Here is a 10,620-nt window from a genome sequence, read left to right on the forward strand (position 1 = left end):
GGAGCTGTCCATCAAGATGCCCCACCCCCTGGCTAAGGGGCGGGCATAAGCCCTAGGCTGGGCCAACCAGATGCAGTCCCCGAGCTCACCTATCCCAGCAGCCAGACAGAGGATGGCCCTTCACCCTGTGGCACGCTGCATGTGGGTGAGGGGCTGGCAGGGCCACTCCCGGATTCAGGCCCGGGACACATCGGGTGGGGAGCTTTTGTCACCGAATAACTGGCTTCAAGGGGAGAGGCCTCTGTGTGAGCCACGTTGATCTGAGGTGCCCCGGGTGATCCAGACACCAGACAGAAAGGTCTAGAGCTGCCTTTGCCAACAGCTACAACACCCCTCGGTGACTCTGTGTCCTTCTAGAACTTTCTCCCTGCTGGCCTTTCTCCTCTCCCAGCCCACCTTCCCCAGCACCCCAGCAGGCCAGACTTCTATCTCAGTGATAACAGGCCCGCCGGGGGGGAGAGCAAACGTCCCCTGGGGTGTGCCTGGCACACTCAGCAGGGGCCTCTCACTCCTTTCCCGTCCACGGCCTGGGATCAGTCCACTTGAGGGGGAAACCGAGGTCCAAGGGGCCTGTGACTTTCCCACATCACTCAAGAGCCGGTGCGAGGGAAGGCCAGGAAGAGCACTCAGAGTCAGAGCAAGCATTTATAGGGCACCTACTGTGTACAGCTGCTGCCTTAAGTGGCGGTGCCCCCTCCCTCTCCAGGGCAGCAACGCCGGGGTCTCAGGGTCCAGCCTCCCACTCTGTCCAGCCTCAGTCCTCCCCCTCCACCCTCCCCCTCCGCCCCCTGAAGAGCTGGTGGGGCAAAGCTGCCCACCGGGCTTACCTTTCAGGCAGGACAGCTTCAGCCCCATGTCGGCGGCGCCTCGGCAGGCCTGCGGAGAGAGGAGAGGCTTGTTTTGTGCTGGCCACGTGTGGCCGGGCCCCCACCCCCAGGCCCTGACGGGTGCACAACAGGAAGCAGTGGGGGAGAGAAACCGCCGGCCCGAGGTCACGGCGCCTGCTGCCTACATCTGGGCTGAATTTGCTCAAAGATGCGTCTGTGCTGGCGGAAAAAACTTTCAGGGCCTCAAAGCTAAATATACCGGAGGCCCAGCAGCACGGCGCCGCTGAAGCTGAAGGTGAGGGCGTGGCGGGCGCCGACGAGGCGGAACCAAGCCCACCTGGCCTCTCCTTGCAGGGGCCGCAGACGGTGGCTGGCTCCAGGGATGCGGGGCTGTGCGGATCCTCCGGCAGGGCCTCGGGGTGGCCCTATGCCCACTGCATGGGGGCCCCTGTGATCCAACACTGCCTTCTTTTAAAGTACAGATTCTCGGGAGACCTAACAGACTAAGCTGAAAGGGTGTTAAAGTTGTCCCAACCAGCGTCCCCACCACCTTCCTGCAGGGAGATGCGCCCTTCGGGTTCTGAGTAATTGATGAACAGAACAGTGGCGGCAGCTGAGGCACTGGGCACCTGTGTGCTCTCGACACTCGATCCTCAGCCACACCCCTGTGAGGTGCTATTACTGCCCCATTTTACAGATGTGGAAATCAAGGCTCAGAGAGGTGGCATCAGCTGCCCGAGGCCACCCAGATTCCTAGGAGAGTGGAGCTGGGATTAGAACCCAAGACTGTCCTGACCCCCAGCTGGGGCCCACCCCACAGGGGCCGGTGAGACTCTGCAGGCCCCTCTGGGGAAGCAGAGGTTCTTGTGTCCATGTTGGGAGGTCCTCGTGTCTCTGGGTGGGGGACACTGAGCTCATCCCTTCATTCACAGAGAGCTATGTGCCCAGGCCGGGGGTGGGAGGGTGGCCAGGAGAGGCGCCTCTCAGATCTACCACCAGGTGTGGGGCTGATGTCCAGCCCTGCGCTCTTAAGTCCATCGTCCCTGTGTCCTGCATGAGGCCAGGAGACGCAGGCACCCCGATGGGCAACTCTGGCTCAGCGACACCGTCCTTGGATGCCTCCAACGCTTCCTGCCTCCCTCATCCCTGGGGTCAGACCTCCCAGCCCCCTCCCATGTCCCCTAATACACTTCCTACACATTTCCCACCCTGCACCTGGTCTCCAAGGACCCAACACAAGGCCAAATGGGCCTTGAGGTTGTTTATTTTAGGCTGTATATTTAGGTTGAATATAGGTTGTTCAGACAAGTGGGGGAGATAGACAGCAAGCTGGCCCTGATGGAGGTGTGGTGAGCCCAGAGGAAGCAGAGTGAGGCCAGGAGGACAGAGGTGGGTTCCTGCCCCAGCCTGGGAGCCCATGTCCCTAAAGAGAGGCAGGAGTGGGCCAAGCAGGGAACAGCCTCCCAGGTTTCAGGAACAGAATCTGTAAAGGCCCAGAGGACAAGAAGGACGTGGCCCATGGGTGGAACCAGAGAGTGGGGGGTCAGGGCAGGGATAGAATGAGGAGGGGCCAAAGATGAGCTGGACCCTGGCAGCTGTGGGGACTGGTTATGGAGTTCAGAGGTCATCCTGAGGGCACCGAGGGACAAGGCTGCATTCTAGGAGGCTGTGCCGGCCAGGGGCCCACTAGGCAACGTCGGGGACCCCCAGGCCTACACGACTTGGTTGTGCTGGTGGACCAGTGGCCTCGGCATGCCTGGGGGCTTGTTAGCAATGCAGCATCTCAGGCCCACCCAGAAGCACTGAGCCAGAATCAGTATTTTAACAAGGCCCCCGGGGATTGGTGCACTTGTCAAGGTCAGAGCAGCTCTGCTCTGAGCCAGAAATTTGGAGCCTGAACACTGAAGATGGCGGGGCAGAGGAGGGAGTGGCAGCCGGAAGTGAGGATGACACGCAGGCCTGGGAGACGGTGGGATCCCAGGAGGGGCCAGTTTGGAGGAGGGGCCGGGATAAAGCCTTCAATTTTAGCCAAGTTGGATTTGTGGGCAGGTAGGAGGTGGCCTGGAGACATCCGTTAGGAGACGGACTGGGGGGCACCTGGGAAGAGGGGAGCGGGGAAGAGAGAAAGATGCTGAGAGAGGGCAGGAGAGACAGACAGACACTGATGGGAACAGATTCAGGACAGCTGAGTACAAAAGGAAGCGTTTCCCACACAGGAGCAGGTGCTGGAGCTGCCGGGCCAGGACCAGAGCCTGGCTCAGCCACGTGGCAGCAGGCAGGTTCCTCACCTTGCCAAGACTTCGCTCCCCTCATCTTTGAAACGGGGCTGATGCACGCAGCAGCCTCACTGAGCAGCAGCGAGGTCTGCACGGCGAGAGGTAGTGACTTTTTGCAAAAGGGCTTCGCTCTGAGCCAGGCTCACAACAAAAGTCCAAGAAATTCAGCTGCTGCTATTACGTATGACAGTGACGGCGGGAAGGGAGGTGTTGGTTTCCAGCCTTTTCTCCATGGCCTCACTACTCATTGGGTGGTCCTGGACCAGCAGCATTGACACCACTGGGAGGTTGTGAGAAATACGGGCTCCCAGGCCCTACCCTGCCCGCAGGCTCAGGAGCTGCATTTCAACAAGACCCAGGTAATGCTCGTGACAGCTGATGATGCGCTGAGCACCGCATCTTCCCGCACATCAGAATCGCCTGGTGCCATTCCCAGAGGTGCGGGGGGAGCTGCCTGGGGTGTGGCCTGGCACTGGGACTTTTAAGAGCTCCCCTGGAGATTCTAATGCGCAGGATGAGATACCAAGGAGAGCGTGTCCTTTTCAGGGGAACTGGAGAGAGTGAGCCCTAGGCCAGGCCTGTGGGGACAACGGGCGTCTTTCCTGAGCCATCAATGCTTGGCCAGCACTGGTCTGAGCCCCTGGACAGTCACGGTCAGTTAATCCTCACAACAGCCCTGCGAGGTTGGGACCATTCCCGTCCTCACTTCACAGCTGGGGAAACTGAGGCAGAGAGAGGTTTGTTAACTTGCACAAGGTCGTATGGGCAGCAAGTGACAGGGTGAGGATTCGAACCCAGCACACCTGTGGTAGCACGGACCCTACCTGCATCCCTCTCCTCAACCCTCCCCAGGCTGGGTCTCCCACCGAGTGGTCCGGCAGCCCTGAGGTCGGGACCGTCAACAAATAAACCCCAGGACCCCCGAGGACCACTGTGAGAAACACACCTAACATCACAACCGTGCAGACACACTGTGCACAGTGCATGCCGATCTTACAGTCGACTCTCTTCCGGTCTGTCTCTGCTAAGTGCCAGTCACAGCCCACCTGACAGATCTTACATACATGCCATCCCAGGGTCTGAAAAACGATTTACCCTGGAGCCTCACAGATGAACCACGTCAGGACTCTGCTGTGAAACACTCCGGGAAAACAACAACCAGAGTGGTGTGGGGCGCGGGGGGGATACAGCCAGGGGATACAGGAGCCTGCCTGCTGTTGACACGGGAGATGGGGTTCATGACCTGCCTTGGTGTTTGTGCAAAAAGTAATACAATGGGCAAAAGAAAGACAACTGTCCATTAGGTGACAGTGCGGGGCTGACATCCAGTTCTCCGCTTTTGATCACTGTCCTGGGTTTTGTAGGAGGTGGTCCTTCTCTTAGGAAACACACTGAAGTGTTTGGGGTCAAGCTCATCATTTTTGCAACTCAACTCTCAAAGAGTTCAGCCAGAAACTCATAACACGCACATACGTGTACGGACAGAGAGAGATGACGAAGCAAATGTGGTCAATGTTCGTCCCCGGGGAAGGACGGACGGGGGACTTGGTGTTCCTGCAACTTTTTGCTAAGTTTGAAACTATTTCGAGAGAAGTCAACAAGGGAAAGAAGACAATGTCCAGGAGAGACGGCGCAGCTCGACAGGAGCCACGGCCTCTGTGCCCGACGCCACTGCCCCCAGCTGCGGCATGCCACGTCACATCCCGCTGTCCTAGAACTTCCGGGATACAGCTGCAGGTGCGCTCCAGGGCCGGCGCTCCGGGCCAGGAAGGCTCTGTGTTACGCGGTGCCAGGAGCACCACCCCAGAAGAGCTGTCCTGAATCGATAGGTTTTGTCCCCAAAGCTGTCTTGTACTTTAAAAATACCCATCTCAAAACACCCAGGGAAAGAAGGAAGGAAGGAAAGAAGGAGAGAAAGAGAAAAAAGAGGACAAGGCCCTGGATTCAGGGGACACTGGGGGACAAGAAGCTGCGCCCTGGTCAGGTAAACGCCACATCCAGGGGTCATGTCCACATATAGCAATTCCATTTCAGGTTTCCAAAATTCCCAAATGGAGAGTCGTCACACACTGACTTTTCTTATCCCAACACACGATGCTATAACTCTCGGCCCCATGCTCCCACCTCCCCACAGGGACAGAACAAAGGCAGTAGGCCCGGGAGTGGCCGAAGGAACAAGGAAGAATCTGGAGTCTGGAGGAGCTGTGTGACCTTTGGCAGGTCATTGCCTTCTCTGAGTCTGAGGTGGTGAAGCACTGCCCTGCCAGGATCCGTGTCCTCATCTGTAAAACAGACATCCTGCCCCCAGCCTCCAGGACAAGGCCTGGGACAGCGATCACCGTCATTATCATCACTGTCACTGCCGTAGCATCCCCACGGAGTGCTCCTGTGAGGGTACTGCATTTGAAGACCCCCAGGAGCCCCCCTACAACATGGTTCCCGATTTGTGTGGCCTGCTGGATGGGAGGAAGCGCTCTCAGGGGATTCACTCGGGAGCATGGACACAGCCCACCCACGCCACTCCCTCTGCCATCAGGGCTGCCAGGTGGGTGGGGGCCAGGTCCCTGCAAAGAGCTGAGGCTTTATGGGAGAGGGCCCCCTGAGAATGGGATGAGATGTTGGAAAGGAGGAATTAAAGCGGGATTCTGCCTCCGTCTCAACAGAGCCCCCCTGTGGGGAGTGGGGCTGCTTTTCCCTGAAACGTCATCGTCAGGGGCATCACGACTGTCACAGCGGACAGGTGTCTCGCTGATGCTTTAAGAGGCCCAGCCCTGGGCGGAATTCACTATAAAAACGACTCCACCGACCCCCAGCAATGCCAAGAGAGAAGCATTATTGCCACCGTGTGGCACAGAGGAGGGAAGAGAGCCCCACATGGTCAAGCGCCAGGAAGCTGCAGCTCTGGGAGGCCCAAGCTGACGCCTGGGCCCGCCGCGCCACGCCGCTTTGGGGCTGTACCATTCCACACGCCTCGGTTCTAGACTGTTTGGACCTGTCACAAGCAAAGATGCACATTTTTCTAATGAGCAAATAAAGACGTAGTGGGAGGAAAGAAAACACCGAATGGGGGGGTGGGCTTAGCTCGGCAAGATGGCAGGAGCTCAGTCGGCCCATGAGCGCTGCTGGCTTAGGGGTAAACAAAAACGTCCCTTTCATCATGAATTGGGCTCTGTTTATGTCCCCTTTGAAATATCAGATTGTTAATTATTTGCACAACAGCTTGAAGCAGAACAGGTTCTCTCTTGCAAGCAGGCATGAAAATCTCTCTACCACCAAATGGCCACAACAGGACCCTCTCTGGGAACAAGGATGGGCAATGATAAAAACTTTTTTTTTTTTTTGGTGAGGAAGATTGTCAGAGCTGACATCTGTGTCGATCTTTCTGTTTTGTATGAGGGACGCCACCACAGCATGGCTTGATGACCAGGGTGTAGGTCCTCACCCAGGATCTGAACCCGTGAACCCTGGGCCACCAAGGCAGAGTGCACAAACTTAACCACTATGCCACCAGGCCAGTCCCTAAAACTTCCTTCTTATTGCAAGGATCCACCCCCTCCTCTGAGCAGTGGCCAAATAGACAGATGTCTGCCACTCTGCACACAAAACAGTGCTCTCTAAACCCATGAGCATCTCCAGAGGAAAGGACAAGCTTGCCTGCCATTGTTTTTACAGCCTTGCAGACAGGAGCCACAGACTACCAGCCCACAGCAGCAAGTGCTCGCCAGCAAACCTTCCACGGGTTTTCAATGCAAAAAGAAAAGTAAACGAATGTGTTCTTTACACAGAGTAAAGCGTAATTAAGATGTAACACTGCCTGCCGCAGACAGAGGACCACTCCCGGAGGGACCCTGCTTCTAGAACTCTGGCTCCAAAGTCAGCTGATTCCCTTCGGGTATGACTACTGTGGCTCACGGAGGTTGGTTCCAGAGTGTGAGAAAAACCTTTCCTGGAGTGAATCACGCAAATCTAGAGCTGGAAGTGGCCGTGGACAGGCTGCCAGATAAAGTACAGGATGCCTAATTACTGCATGGGACAGATTTAGGCTAAAAATTATTCATCATTTATCTGCAATTCAAATTTAACTGGGCGTACTGTATTTTTATTTGCTAAATCTGGCTGTCTTATTTCTAACACCTGGTTTCCCAGATGAGGGCAAGGAGGACCAGAGAGGGAAAGCGAGTGAAAGGCAGTCAAGCCAGAAGTCTGATCTTGGTCCCTGGAGAGCCACCTTCCAGAGGAAATCAGAATAACCCCGTGGACGTCCTGACTCACCGTGGCACCGCGCCTCACCTCCTTAACAAGACCTCACTTGAGGACCGAGGAGAGGGCAGGGGCAAGAACCACAGCTGAGGAATGTGACGGTTTGCTGAGGTGGGTGGACCCACAAGAACGGATAGAATCAGGTTCCCCTCCCGGCTGGCGGAGTCTGGGCACGCTCTCTGAGCCCCAGTGCAAACACAGGGAGGAAGGTACAAACGGGCGGGCCAGCCGGGCTCCTAGGAGGCACGTGGCACATCTTGGTTTTCTTCCTTCTTTAGAAAAGGCACTCTCTTTTAGCAACAGGATTAGAATTCCTGCAATTCCAGCCCAAGGGACTGTGCTGGGAACAGATGTGACAAGCATTAACACGCCTCCCATCCTGGGACAGAGTGCAAACAGGAGCATCTCCCTTGCTTTAGCTCACGGACTGGTGGGAGCCTGCGAGCTGCTCTCGGGGAGGTCAGGCAGCTGCCTGGTCCACAGCGGCTCTCAAACCGGAAGCGAAAGAGGATGGGGCCTGGGGAGGGGTAGGGCGCCCACTGAAATCCCCACCTGCTTCTCTGTCCCCAGGCAGGGTCTTGGGCCACCTGGGGTCCAGCCCTGGCCTCGCACAGATTGGCCATGTAACTTCGAGCAAAATCCTTGCCCACTGCCCGCTCTGTGCCTCTGTGTGATCAACGCTTATGATTTGTGTACCTTTCCGAACATATATGTCAATAAAAATGTTCGTTTAAAAATAAGGGGAGGGGCCGGCCTAGTGGTGCAGCAGTTAAGTGTGCACATTCCGCTTCTCAGTGGCTTGGGGTTTGCTGGTTCGGATCCTGGGTGCGGACATGGCACCGCTCATCAAGCCATGCTGAGGCGGCGTCCCACATGCCACAGCTGGAGGGACCCACAACTAAAATATACAGCTATGTACTGGGGGGATTTGGGGAGAAAAAAAAAAAGAAAAAATTCTTAAAAAGTAAAAAAATAAGGGGAGGGGCCGGCCCGGTGGCGCAGTGGTTAAGCGCACACGTTCCGCTTCTCAGTGGCCCGGGGTTCACCGGTTCAGATCCCGGGTGCGGACATGGCACTGCTTGGCAAAAAGCCATGCTGTGGTAGGCATCCCACATATAAAGTAGAGCAAGATGAGCACGGATATTAGCTCAGGGCCAGTCTTCCTCAGCAAAAAGAGGAGGATTGGCAGCAGTTAGCTCAGGGCTAATCTTCCTCAAATAAATAAATAAATAAATAAGGGGAATGCTATTAGAAGTCGGGTTAATGGTTAATTAACCACAAAGTTAGTTAAGAAATATGCAATTGTTTTTACAGCAGCCTTGAAGGCAGGAGCCACAAACTAGGAGCCCACGGCAGTGAGAGCTCGCCAGCTCACCCCCTGCAGGTTTCCAAAGCAAAGGGAAAAGTCAACTAATATGTCCTTTGCACCAAAGAAAAAGTGCGATGTCGTACTACCTGTGGGAGACACAGACGCACCCACCGGCTGCAAGGCGGTTTCTGGGGAAGTTCCGTTTCCTGATCTGAGTGTGCCCTTCTGATGCGGACATCTTAGTGTTGTATATTATACCTTAATATGTTAACGGGGGAGGCACTTGGTGGTTTGGGAGGCCTGGCCTAGCCTCTGCTGTGATCAAGAGCAACGCACTCTGAGGGCTAGGGGTTCAAGGCCTGGCCTTGCCACTGACCGCACCGTGACCTCGGGTCGGTCGCCTCACCTTTACCAGCTTCTGTGTCCTCCTCTGTAGAATGGGGATAACAGCAGCATGTGGTCAGAGGATGAAAACAGACAGCGCAGGTGGTGGGCATCAGCCCCGAGTTCAGGCTCTGGCACGCCACGAGGGCTCGACAAGCTCAGTGTCACTGCTCTCTTCCATGTCCACCGAGGAGAAGCGCCCATGTCCTCTCAAAGGTGCTCTCACCTGAGGCTCAGGGCCCCCCAGGCCGCACCCCGCCAGCAAGGGAGGGGCTTCCAGGTGGAGGAGATTAGGCAGGCCGGGCTCTCAGCCTCCTTGGGGCTGGCAGACGGATTAAGTTTTTCCATAAATACACCACCTCCCTTCCTCCCTCCCATCCAGAGGAATGAGTCCCCACGGCTGGGGACACAGAACCCAAGGTGGGTGTGGCCTGGACAGGTAAGGGGAGACAGGTGAGGGGGTGTTTTCTGGAGTTAACCCAGCCAGGGACAGGAGCTCCCCAAGCGCCCGCGGGGGCTGGGCAGGAAACCAGAACCTGCCAACCCAGGCGAGCCTCTCTGAGCCTCAGTTTCCTCATCTGTCAGATGGAGTGTTAATCCCACAAAGGAGGCACTATCTCAGAGGTGCCTTCACCGCTGCCTTTCAATTCCTCTTCCTCCCTCGTCCTCCGAGATTCTCAGCTTGCACAGACTTCTCTCGGTTCCATCAGCCTAACAGCCAGGGGAGTCGGAGAGAAGTCCCCGCCGCCCGGACCCCGCCCACCCGCGGAGCTGCGGGTCCTCCTTTTCATGAGCGCCTCCCCCCAGTTCCGCTGAGCTCAGCCGGCCAGGAGAAGTCACGCGTGCGTTCACACTGGTCGCCCTTTGCGGTTTGCAAACCTGCTTTGATGCCCTGGGAGCGAAGGGGGCCCCTAAGTGAGGCGGTTCATAAATAATATATTTTGAAATACTCGATAGAGGGGAAATGGTTCCTCTCGAGGCCTCCTGCCCCCACCCCCGGCCGGGCTCCTTTCCAGCTTTCAGGAATGGCGCTCCGGGCCGTTCCCAAGGAGCTCGTGACAGCGTGGGGCGTCCGTTGGAGAGGGGGGGACCAGAGGCTTCCACGCGCGGGGACACACCCACACCCGCCCGGTGTGAGTTGCAACAGGGCCAGAGAGGGCCCCAACTTTCCCCAAGCCCGCAGCTCCGCAGAAAAGTCTGCGAGAAGTCGGGGGGACGCCTGGGCCCGCGAGGGTCCCTCGCCGCCCCTGCCCTGCCCGGGGCGCGCCCCTCGCGCCGCGGGAGATGCGGGGCGTGGACACCGCTCTGCCGGGCTGCGGTCTCGGAAGCGCGGCGTCTTCTGGAAGGGGCGGTGGGCAGTGCCGCGCCGGCCACCGGGGCGCGCGGCGCGGGGCACTCACCGCTTTCTGGTGGGCTCACTGCGGAGCCGCGCCCCGGGCGCGCGGGGCCCTCCCGGGCGCGGGTGGCGGCGGCGGCCGGGCTCGGGGGGCCGCGGCGACTAACCTGCAGGAGAGAGCAGCGGGGGTCATGGCCCGGGCCGGCAGTGCGCGGGGTCCCGCTCCGC

General features: G+C 57.6%; 1 protein-coding gene across 1 annotated transcript in view; it reads right to left on the minus strand.

Annotated features, from left to right (window-relative positions):
* C13H16orf74 (chromosome 13 C16orf74 homolog) overlaps window positions 1-10,620 on the minus strand; it is a 37,829-nt gene that overhangs the window by 21,719 nt on the left and 5,490 nt on the right. The window contains exons 2-3 of the mRNA XM_046682057.1: window positions 10,457-10,614; window positions 828-876 (exon numbers count right to left, since the gene is read on the minus strand). Coding sequence (XP_046538013.1) covers window positions 828-876; window positions 10,457-10,614 — 207 coding nt within the window. The remainder of the gene's footprint in view (window positions 1-827; window positions 877-10,456; window positions 10,615-10,620) is intronic.

The sequence above is a fragment of the Equus quagga genome, chromosome 13 (assembly GCF_021613505.1).
Source record: "Equus quagga isolate Etosha38 chromosome 13, UCLA_HA_Equagga_1.0, whole genome shotgun sequence".
Taxonomy (NCBI): domain Eukaryota; kingdom Metazoa; phylum Chordata; class Mammalia; order Perissodactyla; family Equidae; genus Equus; species Equus quagga.